This window comes from Acomys russatus, chromosome 5 (assembly GCF_903995435.1).
Source record: "Acomys russatus chromosome 5, mAcoRus1.1, whole genome shotgun sequence".
Classification (NCBI taxonomy): Eukaryota; Metazoa; Chordata; class Mammalia; order Rodentia; family Muridae; genus Acomys; species Acomys russatus.
In genome coordinates, this window is record NC_067141.1 from 44,309,792 (window position 1) to 44,325,568 (window position 15,777).

Here is a 15,777-nt window from a genome sequence, read left to right on the forward strand (position 1 = left end):
GAAGGAGAATGAGTGCCTCCAGCAACCATCCTGCTTGGCTGGCACACAGATGCTCCTTCCCCTTTGGTGCTTTGTTTTTGTATTTTCTTCACTGCTGCCCGGGTAGCCATGCCTTAGAGTGTAGTCAGGCTATAGGGACCCCGGTAGGCAGCTGGAAAAGAACCAGAGTGGTCCTGCCTCACTACTACAGATGGGTGAAGATGGGTGTTTGGGTTCTAGTTAGAACCATGCTGCTTGAGAGTTTGCTGATGAGTGATTTTTATATTGCTACAAGGATTTATTCTAGAAGTTCAAAAAGGACAAACTAAAAACAGGAACAGAAGGATTATTAATTTAGCTACCACATACACTGTAACTGCCTCTTCTTTCCTTCCTTCCTTCTTCCTTTTCTTTTTAAATTTTCTTTTTTTCTTTTTTCTTTTTCAAGTCAAAGTTTTCCTGTATAGCTCTGGCTGTCCTGGAACCCACTCTGTAGATTAGGCTGGCCTCAAACTCAGAGAGATCTGTGCCTCTTGATTGCTGAGATTAAATGTGTACAAAGGTGTTTTGTTTTTGTTTTTGTTTTTGTAAATAGTGAAGGGGTAAGTAGAGAAGACTCAAATTGGTTAGCTTTGTTTCCTAGGAGTAGTAAATATAAAAACCTAGTTAATTTAAATTTAATATAACAAAAATCTATGAATATTTAAACAAACAAACGAAAAACTAAGAGGAGGGTCGGGTATCTCTTACCATTTCAAATAGCAAACCAGCTTAAAATGCAAAGTTTGGGATAATTTCCTTACATATACTTCAGTATTTCACCTATGATGGAATAACCCTCCTGATAGTCCCTTTAACAGCACAATAGTGATACTGAAGGGTGTCATCTTAAATAAACGTAATCATTTGATTTACAAATAGAAGTGGCAGCACTAACAGGATTATCAAGTGCACTACCTAGCTGGGAAGCAGGGTCTTCTCAAATAAACTACCAAGAAAAAACAAGGAACCAAGTTCAAAGAGAAAAAAGTTTAAAAAGGGATTTGAGAAAATAAACTTGATTTTCTCACCTGTAATTCATAGTATCTGCCTCATAGGGTAATTGGGAGGATTTAAAAAACTATCTGTCTCTCTCTGTTTGTTTAATGGAAATTTTGTCTGAGCACATACGAATGCTGTCTTGAGATCTTCCAGGAGTAAATACTCATTTTTATGATTTTATGATTTTTATGATTGTCAACAAAATTTGTGCTATTAAATGACTCTGATTTCCTCACCCTGGAAGGCAGTGGGTCTTGAGAGCTGGGCATAAACCCTGGGGAAGCTACAGAGAGAAGTAACTGCTCAGAAGCACACAATAATGTCAGCTGTCAATTCAATGGTCCTTCACTGTTTAGCACTGTGGTTAGGGCCTCTCATCCACTGACCACAGCAACCTGGCTCCACAGTGTGTTCATAATGACTGCAATGAGCTGCACAGCATCAGCTTGAGGTTCCCAGGCAAGTGTATTTGCTACCCTGCCTGTTTCCTCACTTAGAAAACAAGGATCAGGATAGCATTCGTCTCAGGTAAATGGTAAAAACCATTATGCTGAAAACTAGCCCCTAAAAAGTGCTGGATACACAGAAAGCAATTATAAAGACTTTTAATTTTTCAGGAAAAAAAGTACTTAGATGTCAACAATCTGTGTCTTGGCTGTCAGAAGCAGTATGGCACCATTGCCTATCAAGTAAGTGGAATTCAGGTGGAAGCTTGCCTTTTGGGCTGCTCTTCTAGCCAAATAAAATCATGTTTAAAAAAAAGTATGGTCTGGTCTACAGAGCAAGTCCAGGATAGTCAAGGCTACACAGAGAAACCCTGTCTCAAAAAAAGTCCGAAGTATCACAGAGACCAGGTTCTCCATATACTTTGGCATGGCAGGTTGTAAGGTTGGACCCTGAATAGGCAGGCAGTGCATCGCTGCTTTCTTCTCCCTTCTCTGACCATCCTCAGTGCTTCTTACTCAACTGCACTTCGCAAAGAATGATTGTCACAGTAAACTTTAGCTAGTACCTAAATGCACTGACTCCCAAACCTACCCAGTTCAACCCACTTCTTTGTGCTTATTCGAATGGATTTCAATGTGGCCCAGTTGGCCAGCCTATTCTTCCTTCTTCAGCCCCTCCTTTACACATTCTCAGGTCATTAAACATTTAATTCACTCCTAACCCTGCCCTCAGATATCCTAAGTTCCTTGTTAATTGGAAGACTGAAGGAGGCAGATGCTAATCCTACTTACCACTGAATGAATGAATATATTATATATATATATACATAATTTTCCTCCATACCTCTGTACCCATAAACTGCTGCAAAAGTAAATCAACATCTGCAGGTGTCTTTGCTCACTCTTTCCTAAATTCACACTGCCTGTTTTCCTGCCAACGATCTCAACAATCTTTTGAGGTGGGTTATGTAATGGGTTATCCTAATCATTGTGAATCACTGGAAACAACCTGACACAGGAGCTTTCGGAGGGCAAGCACTAAGTATGCTTAAAGGTCTCAGCATCCAGCTGCCTGTCATTTCTTTCATTCACAATATATTTTTCAAACTGCCACAATGAAAGAAAAATGCTACAGAAGTTTATTAGATATGGCAAATTGGACTTTTAACTGAGTGCTGTTCATTGCTTTAGGTCAAAGTTTATGAACTGGCAATACTACTCTCTTAAAACTGTGTTTTGGAAGAAAATGTCCATGTGAGCTAGGGAGGAATGGTTGAGGTTACTATGGTGATGTAAATTACCCATACAAACTCTTAGAGCTTATTTAAGATTTACCACTCAGAAAAGCAGCAGCTTAGGAACATAAAGGCTTTCATACCTTGTAGAAAGATGACCTGGCAAAGGATGTAGTTAAGAGCGAATACCAGGCATTTAAAAAGAAGAAAGTGGGGGCTGGAGAGAGAGTTCAAAGGTTAAGATCACTAGCCACTCTTCCAGAGGATCTGAGTTTTATTCCCAGCACTCACATGGAAGCTCACAACTGGCTGTAACTCCACTTAAAGAGGATCAGATCTGAAGCCCTGTTCTGGCCTCCTTAGGCACCAGGTATGCACAAGGTGCACAGACATACATGCAGGCAAAGACCCATACACACACAAATAAACAAAATAAAATAAAAGAGGAAAGCTAGCTAGTGAGGGTGGAGTCAAAGCAAGGGAAGAGGCAAGAGCCTCTGAGGACCCTCTGAGCCACAACTGATACATTTTGGTACACTCATACAAATAATAATAGAAGAGAAACAATTCTAAGAGAGTAACTGAGCAAAGAACAGACAGCCGCTGGGAGTGAGTATGCTGAGCGCCAGTGGGAAAGAAGCCCAAGAAGAATCCAATAGCCTAGATCTTGCTGGCAGCAGAGATTGAAACCAGGAGTTAGATTCCAGGAGATAAAGTCAGTAAGACTTGGTGAGTGGTTAAACATGGGGCAAAGGAAATAAAGAGCTGCCAACACGTGTTGATTCCCTGCATCTACATACACATGTATGCAGGGAAATGCAGAGCAACACATCTTGTGGCATGCACACCAAACTGTCAGCCGATGCTACCTGTAGAAAGAGATAATGAATTTTACATAGTAAATGGCAGATTTTTTGTTTTTAAAACACACACATATACATTACTTACGTATTTTGTAATCCGTATATGCACACTGTTTTCAGTTAAAATTCATGTGGAACTAAGGGACTGGGTAGAGACCTGGCTCAATATGGCTCAGTGGGTAAATTTTGGCTCCTGCCGCTGAGACTGAGAACCTAAATTCCATCCTTGGAACCAGCATTGTGAAAGGAAGACAACCACATTCGCGCACGCACGCGCACGCACGCGCACGTGCACACACACACGTTAAAGGTGTAAACATGGAAGAATAGATAGTCTACTTAAGTAAGGGTTATCAAGTGGTTTATCAGCAGCAGGAGGAAGGTGAGTACTAAGGTGAGAGGACTGATGTCACTTTAGGGCACAGCCAGATCACTAAAGACCTCACAGAAGTGCCTAAACTATAAGGGCTATATATAACTATATATATACAGTTTTGAATATGAATGTGAAGAAAATCAAGTTTATAATGTAATAGGATCATTCTTGAGCAAGCATGAGGGTCAAGCTCAAAGGGAGGTGAGATACAGGCAGGCAGGTACCAGGGGAGCTGGAGTGGGATCTGAATACAGTTTAGAAGAAACTGACAGAACTTCGTGGCTACACGTATGTATTTACATGTATGTATTAGGAAGACATCACATGGGCCAATGGCATCCAGTCTAGGAAATGAGGCAGGAATGACGCTGACCTGCAAGTACACATTAAGTGTGAAGGTAAATTTTGTTTTGGTGTGATTAAAGTTATTCTGGAAGCAGGTCAAGATAGCCAACAGGAAATTGCAGGTGTAGGTTTAAGCTGAGAACAATAAGAGTGGAAGCACAAGTACAACAGACATACACAGTCTTACCCTTGATGTCATTTTACTGAAACTTGATACAACTGTCAAGAGTTGACCAGTTCCATTTATTCTCATGGTTATAAAAATTCCACGTACTTGTTAAAGTCTGTAGGTGACAACTTTAAAAGGTAAGAAGGGATTTTTGTCATGGTCTTTCTTAAAGTATTGTTTTTAACCTTTTCCTTTGGGTCTGTTATTCATTCAATCTGTCTGCCTTATCCATCTAAGACAGAAGTAGTATTGTAAGTAAGTATAATATAAAAAGCATTTGCTGTTTATCTTAATTGTAAAAGAAAAGCACCCCATAATTCTACATTTAAGAAAGCCTACGTACGATTTATTGATGTGGCTGTCCACTGATCTCTTGCACACCATCAGGCTTTACTGAACTAACATTCCCACTGCTGCTAACATGGCCCCAGCCAGAGATGTATCACACTGTCAGAGGTACCTTTGTCTAACCATGCCCCAGCTTGGTGGGAGGTGGGAAGTACCTGTTGGCAAGGAAACAGCTGCTTCCTTCCTGATTAAGGGAAAAGTATGAAGGTGACAGATGGGCAGAGCAGAAAAGCAGCCAAATGCTGCTCTGGCTTCTCATTGGCAAGAGTTTTAAGAATCAGGACATGAATGGATAGCTTAAAGTCTATCAGGGATTGAGAGAATATTGTCTGTCTGGGAGTTCTCCCAACACTCAACAGGGCTTCCCACACATTTACATTTTACAAATGTTAAGTTTGAAATGGTAGCGAGAGCCTTGCCTTTGTCTGTCTAATGTGAACTAAGACTACAAGGCACTGTCCCATTGCACATTTAGGATTATACCCAAAAGAATGCACTTTATGGTTAAAAATGTTTTCAAAAAGAAACTTTTCATTTTTGTAATTATATTAGCGTGACTTACTATAGGTACTATTAAAATTTAGTTAGAAAATGTCCTTCTTAAATGTTTGCTTTTATATACTTCTTAATTTTAAAATATTTGCTGCAAAGTGTTATAATTTCTCCTTTTGTCATTTTCTCTTCTCATCCACTTTTCTGCCTAGGACATTAAATATCCAAGGACTCCCAGGTAAACTAGACAACCAATGGACTGATATAACATTTTTTAAAAAGCTGTAAGTAGGTAAGTTCTTCAGTAGATGGAAAACAGCATTCATTGAAAACATTAAAAATTAGTGTGCCATGAACTATGGAATTTTAAAACAGTTTACTAAACTGAAATTTAACATTTATATTTTTATCAGAACTTAATAATCCCATAAATAAATAGAGCTCTCAATTATTTAAAAAATCAAGGGATAACATATGTATTTAGACATATTAGCAGCGTAAAATGTATGCTTCAACACACTTATTGATAAAAAGTCCGAAAATATTACTACACTGAATTCAAGGGTGTCCGCAGGAACCTGACATAGAAATTCTCTAGAATAACATTTCAGGAATTTCCAAAAAGAGGGAAGAGTTAAATAGGAAACAGCCTCAACTTAATCGACAAAGTTCAGTGCTTGCTCTAACTTGATTTTTTTTTTCTTTTCTTTTCTTTTCTTTCTTTCTTTTTTTTTTTTTTTTTTTTTTGTCTCTCCGCTGGGGAAGGGGGATTCGAGATGGGTGAATCACTTGGACGAAAGTTCATCTACTGGAATAAAGGGGGAGGCTGCTTGGGCAGGCGACACAGGAGAGTCGGTGGTAGTGCTGACTTTCGCTGGTGAGTTACAGGAAGAACCGGCACTGCTGCTGTTTCCATCCAGGGTATCTGAAGAAACACACACTCCGGGGTCTGACAGCTGTGCAACGTCAGAAGAAAGCATGTTGGTGATGCCCTGGAAAAATCTCTTTGGCTGATAATCAGTTTCCATTTCACATTTTCTTTTCAATGGTCCAAGAACACTTGGTCTAATGCAGTTGATGGGGCTCTGGCTTCTCCGGGTAGTAAATCGGGTGGTTGGGCTGGGGATCGGGCTTGGAGGCAATCCGTTGCTACTCACAAAACTTTGCAAGGACGGTGAAAAGCACTGCTTCCCGATTCCCCGGGTGGGTGACGGTGCTGGAGACACCGGAATGAAATCGATGCGCTTTGGGGAGGCGGATTTCTCCACGTCGTTGTCACTCAGGCTGAAACTTTCCTCCCAGGAGTGGCTTATCTGCATTGCGGTCTGCACCTCGCGCTCGTGGACCGTCTCTCGGTTGATGAGGTCCATGCCCTCTTCTTGTTTGATCTGGTGCAGGCGGCTGCTGTGCATTCGGACCGGCGAGGCCGGGAGCAGCAGGCCGTGGCGGCTCGGGAACGTCGTGCTGTTCCGCCTGGCGCTGGGCGCCTCGGCCTGGAACACCGGCGACGAGTCGCTGAGGCCGTGGATTAGGGGGGCGCTGTTAGACCTCCGGAGGCCCCCGCCGCCCGGGCCGCCGCCCTCCGCCGGGCTCGCGCCCGTGCCCACGGGCAGCTCCAGGTCCAGCTCCATCTTCTCCTGAGCCATGTCGCGGCAGGGAGGCGGGGGCGGTGCTCAGTCAGGGCCCTGGGACTCCCATTCCCCCGCGGCCCAAGGCCGCCGCCGCCGCCGCCGCCTTCGAGAATCTGTCAGCGGGCTCGCGCCTCTGCGCATGCGTGCCCCATCCACGCAGGCGCCCTGATACGGCCGTCCTCGCGGCGCCAGCTGAATGCGTCATTGCTGAGGCGCCGCGGCGGGGGAGGGCGAGCAGTGGTTGGGCGAGTCGTCAGTTCGTTCCTTCCGCAAATAGTCGTTGGGCGCGCGCTCGCGGGAACCCAGGTTATAAAGGCCGGGGCATTCAGAAGGAAATGTTTATGAAGCAAGTACGAGCTCAGAAAGACAGACCTTTGGTGATGTGGGGCTTTATGCTGGAGCATGGGCTAGTCTGGGCGAGCCTCCCAGACAGGAGCGCACTCTTCTGAAATCTAAAGGTGGCAACAGCGGCGCATTGTAACACTGTCCTGGAAGCGGGAAGCCACTGCTAGCTACCCACCTAGGTGGCAGACGGGAACCAGTAGGAGAGAGATGTTAGCCTGGTAGTGTACAAGAGCAGGTTCTGGACTTCCTAGAGAATAGTGAAAACTCCCAGGCGTTTTCAAGGAAGGGTAGAGAAGGGGATGAGAGCAGCCGAACTGTTATTTGGCTACAATCTGAATAACAAAGACTTGGGAGATTCGAAACTACGGGAAAAAGTCGAAGAGGAAGGTAGTTTACATTATTACTGGGGTTCACTCGGCATCGGGATTAAACGAAAGGAATAACAGACACATTTAAAGAATAACAGGTTTTGACCCCCACCCCCCACCCCAGACAGTGTTTCTCTGTGTAGCCTTGGCTGTCCTGGACTTGCTTTGTAGACCAGGCTGTCCTCGAACTCACAGCGATCTGTTTGCCCCTGCCTCCCAAGTACTGGGATTAAAGGCATGCACCACCTATTTAATGTCTCTGTCTCAGTTTGTCTCTCTCCAAACCTGAACCTTGGTAACTTGTGACTCCTCCCCGAATACAAAGGTGTCTCCCAAATACATTTCCTGCTATTCCGATTTCAGAGCATCTTTCTGTCTCAAAGTTAAGCATTAAGTTCTCCCACAGTCCATATGAAATTCATCAAGAGCAGCATACCAGTTTTTAAATTGAGACCTTGATTTGTATGGGTTCAAGCCTATGTTCTTCCATATTCTGGCAACTGGGCCTTTTGAGATTTTTTTTGGGGGGGGGCAACTGCTCCTCCTTAACAATATCAACAACTAATTTGTAACATAACTTATAGATCAGTATTTAATTTATAAAACTGCACTATAGAAAAAAAAAAGGGAATTTGGAGCGCTGAAAATGACTGGGAGCGATAGACACTTAACAACATTTGTGGTCCCACCTGCTGTTATTTACCATCACCCCATCTTTGAACATCGGGCAGATCCTAAAGCAGGGTTCTCATTGTGTCACTCTTCTTGTCAAAATCTGAGCAGCTCCCTACTGCTACCCGTAGTAAATATAGATACTTCCGCCAGCGTCTGCATCTCCATTCTGACCCCGTCTTTCCTCATTATTCTTCTCCGGGTACTTCATCTATTAGTCCAGTTCTCACTGTGCTGTAGTCATCTTTTACCACTATATAAAATATCAGCCATTAAAGTTCTGCTTGCCCTTCAAATCCTGGCTCAAACTGCTGCCTTTGCATTGTCTCAAAATACCAAAAAAAAAAAAAAAAAAAAAAAAAAAAAAAAGTAATGAAACACTCTTAGACATAGAATTTATTTTAAAATATCTGTAAATTATTAATTATTGCTAATAAGCCAGTTGTTATTAACCATATCTGATGCCCAGTGGTTGTGATAATCCCATAAAATAAACCACTTAAGCAAGCCACTTGTTTTTGCCTGAGCACACCGGTTAGAGGTCTCAACTTGTTTTCATTCCATGCCTTTCCCCTACAGCCCACTCTTCCCAATTTTCAAGATAATCTTTTTTTTTTTTTTTTAACTGAATCACTGCTTTCTTATTCAGAATCCTTGCATTTTTGTCCATTCTCTTGAAAAAGGCTAAGATTATTCCATAGCCCATAGCTTCTCTGATGAGTCTCTGCTCTCCTGCTCACCTCTAAACTTCCAACCCCAGAGGTCCCTTTGTCCTGAAACTCATCTAGATACTGCCCAGAACTCTTGGAGGACTTCCTCTAGTGGACATGTATGCTGCTCAGCTCCTCCCAATTACACAAGCACCACTGACTGAGATGCTCTCTCTGTCCTGCCTTTAAAGGGGGTGGGGGCACTAGGACTTTCCAGGCTTCTTACCCTCCTTTTATTTCCTCCAGGAGTATCACATGACCTCTCTATCCCCACTTCTATCTCACTCTAATCTCTATTCTTGCTTTTTCCCTCTCTGAAAATGTAAGTTCCTTATGAGCAAAACCAGATTTGTTCTGGGCTGTATGCCCAGCATCAGGAGCATGGCCTGCCACAGACTGTTGTTTGTTGCGCCTTTGTATGAATGAATGATGAGGAATGAATGAATGAACTAATGCGAGTCTGTCCAAGAGGGAAGCAAAGAGTTATTTGGAAATCTAGCCTGACAGGCTTTTCTAAATGGATCCTATGCACCTCTCACTTTGAGAGTTCTTTTTTCTAATACCAGGAATCTTATTCTTAGTTATATTGCCCTCCAGCCCACATAGGTAAGTTACTTGAATGAACCATTATGTAACCTAAAATCTGGAGTCCTGTGGTTCCATCTCTTTTTCAACCTTCTGCTGACACATGCTTAACAGAATTAAAATGCCCAGTGATGAAGATTCTAAGCAATGTTTAATATATTGACTTACTGCTTCCTCTCAAAGCAATCAAGAACAAATTAGAGAAAATCGAAGCCATAAAATGCAATTCAAACTGTTGCAAATGAATTGTGCCAGAGGCAGGATCCGAGGGACCAAGCCCCAGTCAAATAGCACTTCTGCTTTCACTCTATGGATTAAATATCTATCACATGTACAGTTAAGATTCATGCTCACTTCTACACCATAAAACTAGACGTGTCTTCAGTAAGCTCCATTGTGATTAATACTAATTTTTAAATCAATGGATGGCTTATATTTCTTCCTGTGGCATTTTTCACTGTTAAGCCTTTGGGGATATGGCAAGGCAAATTTCTACCTCTTAATCTATATATCAAATAAATAGGAAATGTAAACACATGTTTATATGTATAATCTGAGATGGGCAGCACCAATCTCAACATCCCACATTAACTGCCACCACTAAAGCAAAATTCTATCTGAAAACAGAGGAGCTTAGGAATGTTAACTGCTACAACAATTTGGGGGAAGAAACCTGTCAGTATAAAAAAAGACTATATGCACTTCCTAAGAAGAAGCCATCCCACCCTTGGGCACACTGAAAACCCAAGGGAGATGAATCCTGAGTTCTACTAAAAGACATATGAATTTTCATAACAATATTTGCGAATATCTGATTTCAAGGCCAGCCTGGTCTACAAAGTGAGTTCAGGATAGCCAGAGCTCTGTTACACAGAGAAACCTTGTCTCAAAAACAAAACAAAACAAAAGCAACCAAACAACCAAACTGCTAAAATACCCACAAGCGAATAAATACATAACTTACTCAAAAAAGTGTTTGAGCATAATCCTGGGCGGAAAATTTCAAACACTGCATATACTCCATTGTCATATTCTTTTTATTTTCTTTGTTTTGAAACGGGGTCTTTCTATGTAGTCTTCGCTGTCTTGTAACTCACTATGTAGACCATAGTAGCCTGAAACTCATAGAGATTGGGCCGATTGCCCCTGCTTCCCAAGTAACAGGATTAAAATCCTGTGCCACCATGCCTACTATGTAATGTTCTTGAGTTGTTCAAAATAACCCAAACCAGTCAAAATAGTGGCTGTACTTCCTGACTGGGAGGAACCCAAAAGATGCCCCACACTCTGACCTGTGTCCTCAAGACAAGCTCTGCACATATAATATAGTAAACATATCACTAGTTGAAATGTATACGCCTCATTATATATGGAATAGGATCTCAAAATGCCCATATGGCAAAAAAAAAAAAAAAAAAAAAAAAAAAAAAGGACCTGGAATGTAAACAGGAGGAACAAACAGAAAAGGAACAGGAACACACTTCAGTGGGAAGGAAGATGCTCTGTGCAAACATTAGCCTCAGCTCTAGCGCTAAACTGGAATGCTGTTTCCATCCCTGTGAAGTGGAACGAGTGAAAGATCCGCTTTCAGCCCTTGATAGTAGGCAGAAAGCAAACAAACTCACCCCTGAAGCTACATTTGCCTGAGGCCTCAAGCACCCAGGTTCCAGTGGCCTAACAAAGCACTGAGGATTTTCTGAAACCATTTATACAACACCAGAAGAGCTATGAGCTGGCCTTGGCCCTTACCCAACAGCACTTCAAATACGGCTACCTCTGAGAAAACAGGAAGGAAAGAAGCTCAGCTTTCAGTCTTTTACTATCTCCATGCAAACTTCATGTATTGTGTTTGACCAGGGTCAGCTTTGTTGCCTTGGTGGTACCATCACAGTACAACTCAAAATGGAGCAATTAAACTAGCATCAAAGGAAGTCAGTGGGCACTGTCAAAGCACAGGTAAGCAATGGATACAGGTGTCATGTCACATGTATGACTACAAAAATCTTACATCATGATGTAAGTCTCACAAATTCACCAGCCACTCAGCTCTACATTATTGAGAGGTCTATGGAATGTACCTTCAAGAGACCAACTCCAACCCACCAATTATTAAAGAAATAGCAATGAAAAATTTACCAAGGGTCCATCAGACTCTTCTCAACTTACATTTTTAATAATATGTAAAAGCCATCACATCATCCCATGGAGCCACAACCATGTAAAAACGTCCAAAACTAAAAAAAGTAGAGGTTTACACACCATGCTTCAGCCAGGCTCATGTAAATAGGTGTGAATGGTAGTTACTTTCCTTTTTTTTTTTTTTTAAGGCAGAATATCCAGAAAGAAATTAAAATAAAAATTTCAAATACTTTTTGAAATCCTACTCTTTGCTCTTTTGTATCTTTTAAATAGAATGGAAAAGGGAGTTGGATTATCTTGTTCTTATGTATTTCAATACCATAAGCATCCATCTTTTGGTACCTCTTTGGCATTGAACTCCTCCTAGGTTATAATCCAAGATTATAATCAATATTATTTTCTCTACGTATATGCTTCTTTCTTCCTGTGTACTATATTTCTCTTGGAAGATTTAATGCATTTGTCTACTGATAGAAGATTTTACATAAGGCATAATATAAGTTTAATAAAATGAAAATGTCCAAAGGTCTGAGAATCTATTTGCATGTATATACTTGGGCCTTCTTCTGTGAGGTGGGGATACCTCTGAAGGTGGGGCCTGAGGAGGGAGGTTTTCAGTTACTGGGGATGGTATCCTTGAAGGGGCTGTGAAACACCAATCATTTGTTCCGTGAACAGGATTCATCTACCATACACTGCCTCCAAATACAAGGCCAAAGGACTATGGACTGGAGCCTTCAAAACCATGACCCCAAATAAGCTTTTCTTCTTATGTTGACTGCCTCAGGTCTTTTGTTATAGTAATGGAAAGCTGAGTAACACATGGGTGTTTAGAAATTTTTTATATAATTTCTACAAATTAGCACTCAGCAGGACTATAATCAAAGAAAGCACAAAACCTGAAATCAGATTATTATACTTCCAGTACTGTGACTTTGCATCAACCTGGCAACTTCTTTAGGCTTTACTTTTCTCATTTGTGAAATGGGGACACAGACCCTTTGTTGTAAGGATCAAATAATAGGGTGTCAATAATGGGCTTGCAGACAGTGAAAGCCCTATACAAACAAGTTTCTCTTTGTTAACGTGCTCTGTGCCTTGATCACAGAGTGATCCCGCTCTATTCTCCCTACCCAGAGGGCTTCCTCTGTTTTCTCCCTCTCAGTCGGCTGTATGGAAGGAAGTCTCACTTCATCATATTCCTCCAGATTGCAGCATTTTAAAGCCAGGCCTTTTTCTATAGCTTAGGTTTGAATCAAGGTTTTCATATAGCAACCGAGCAGGGTTTCTGAGAAGGAAAAATGGTCCAAAGCTTGCTTTTATGATCCTCACTCTGAGTCTGAGTGTCCAGGAAAGATGGGTGGCATAGGGCTGAGGCTGTCCATCACTCAGAGTGTGCCTGGATCATGAATGCTGTTCCCCACAGCCAGCCATTTGCTAATCCCTGCAGCAATGCCACCTTCCCTGGCAGCGCTGAACTTTTCAATTGGGACTAATCCCAGGCTTATTCTTATTTATTCATTTAAACCCCTGCTTTGAATTACTGCAGTCACATCACTGTCCTTCTCAACATGCAGCACATTGCACAGGGATACACACATTTGGCTGTGCCTGACAAGTTGAACTCAGCCTTTCATTAAAAATAAAAAAATAAAAGGAGAAGAAAGGAAGGAGAAGGAGGAGAGAAAAGAAGAAAAGAACTTGTTAAGAAAAAGAAACTAGAGATTCCAGTGTCAATAGCTCATGTTGCCAGAGGCAGGCTTTTGCCCCAAGCAGCTGAAACCAAGATATATTCTAAGGAAAAGGGGAAACGGTTCAAAGAACTCTGAGGCTAACGTGTCCCAACCTAACGCTTCCTAAGCACACATTTTACGGATTCTTTTGGGCTGAGAGGATAACATAAGGCATAAGTTTCCTAGCCTCCAAGAAACTTGAAGACAGTAATGCTTTATTATTGAGAAAGAGGAAGCTTGTAGTTTGTGGTCACTTTTGCACACAGCTGTCTTCTGAGCTAAGCATAATACCCAGTGCAATATAAAGCACAAAGGGCTAGATCAGTGGTTTTCAACTCTCCTGATGCAGAGACTCTTTAGGACAGTTCTTTATGTGGTGACCCCCAGCCATAAAAGTATTTCGTTGCTAGTTCATAAGTGCAATTTGGCTACTCTTATGAGTCCTAATGTAAATATGTGGTAAATATGTGGGTCGAGGCCCACACGTTGAGAACTGCTGGTCTAGACGCTCTGCTGCCCTCTGTCTCATACAAACTGTGAAATTGAATACAATTGAAATTCAGTAGGCATGGCTTTGAAGCCCAGAACTCAATTTGTTAGCAGGAAATGGAGTTTTACAAGCCACCGGAGTTCAGTCATCTAAATTTCCCACTTCTTAGGGAATAGTAGGGATTTTTCTTCACTCTCCTTTCAATTCTTTTTATTATAATTAACTTTACTTTCTGTGCAGACACATGTGTGTCATGGCAGAGGAGCAGAGGTCAGAGCTACCTTGCAGGATTTTTTTCTCTCCTTCCACTCAGTGGACGCTAGGTGTCAAACTTAGGCCCTACGGCGAGGCAGCAGGCACCTTTATCCACGGAGTCATCTCACTGGCCCCTGTACTCTTCTTTTGAAAACTTCTGCTGTAAAATGAAGCCACTTCTCACCACACAGTGCCACTGTCACTATAAGTGTAAAGTGGCAGTGTAGGCCTAGCGAGGGCACCTATCCCAGGTACCTCTGTAAGTATTTTGGGAACATTGCTCAATCCTTTGCTATCATTGCAAGGACCATTATCTTCTTGCACAGATGAGGAAAATGAGACCTGATTCACTAAGTTATCTCAGCTGAATAAGTAGCTAAGCGTTGAGCTCGTTGGGCTCAAGGGCAGAGTGCTAATCACCATTTGTTATCAACCTCATAAATACCTAGATTCATAAATACCTAGATTCTTCAAACTTGCTATTTTCCTGGGTCTCAAATTAAAAACCAATATATTAGCAGACTTGATGTGTCCAACAAACCATCTCATCAGAAAAAAAGATGAGGAATTCATATAATTGTGTAAGCCAAGAGACATTTAAGAGGTCACAAAATTAAGTAATTAATAATCCCTATTTGCCCCAGAGCTGTCGTAAAGACTTGTGCAAAGTAATAATGTCAGACGTCCCCTACACAAATGCTTGCCAGGAAGGGAATCAATGTTCAGAGTGAGCAACTGATTTCTTTAAAGTCATCAGGGTATCTCCACAGCGTAAGGATGTTTTCTCTCCTTCAGGCCCTCCCCTTAATGTTTCCTCCATTCTTCTTTCCCTTTAAGCAGGCACTCCTACAGTGTTTGCTAAGGCCCACATGCTGACAGCACTCAAATCTGTATCTCTAGAGAAGGCTGATCCATCTTTAGGCTACATCATCATCTTCTAGATGTCCTGATTGTGTGCTCCACAGCGTCTTCAAGGTCATCTTGTCAATGAACGAACTCAACATCTCCCTACCCTGAACCCACCTTTTCCTCTTGAAAACACATTGTGTAAGAGTCTTAAAAAACAACTAAGTTAAAAAAAAATATCCCGTGCTCTCCTGTATTCTCATCTTGACCCCCCCACAGGTCAGACTTCAGCAAGGTGCAAGAAGACTGCCTGCCTGCACACACTGTCACCAGCATCACTGCAGCCCTGGATACTAGATGTAACAGTGAGGACAGAGAGAGAGAGAGAGAGAGAGACAGACAGACAGACAGACAGACACAGAGAGAGAGACAGAGACAGGGAGAGACAGAGGGAGGGAAGAAGAGAGGGTGGGAGAAAAGTCTCCTGTGAGTTCATCTTCTGACCACTTTTCAGAGAAAGGCAAAATTAGGAGTTCTGCGTACATCCCACAAGTCCCGCTTGTCACACAGGGGTCTCTTGTCAAATATGTGTGGCAGAGATGCTGAAGGAATAAGGGCTGTGGTTTTGTTCTGGGTGTGGGCTGGAGACTAGGGCCACCTGATGATAGTGGGGGAAGGTTCCCCTGGAAGCCAGAGATGATGCAGACGA

The 15,777-nt window shown here is 42.1% G+C and overlaps 1 protein-coding gene across 1 annotated transcript; it reads right to left on the reverse strand.

Moving 5' to 3' along the window:
* Nucleotides 1-4,507: 4,507 nt before the first annotated feature.
* Nucleotides 4,508-7,009, reverse strand: Pabir1 (PP2A Aalpha (PPP2R1A) and B55A (PPP2R2A) interacting phosphatase regulator 1). Its single transcript, XM_051146271.1, has one exon. It carries the CDS (start codon nucleotides 6,938-6,940, stop codon nucleotides 6,080-6,082), a length of 861 nt encoding a protein of 286 aa, XP_051002228.1. The 5' UTR covers nucleotides 6,941-7,009; the 3' UTR covers nucleotides 4,508-6,079.
* Between the last annotated feature and the right edge of the window lie 8,768 nt (nucleotides 7,010-15,777).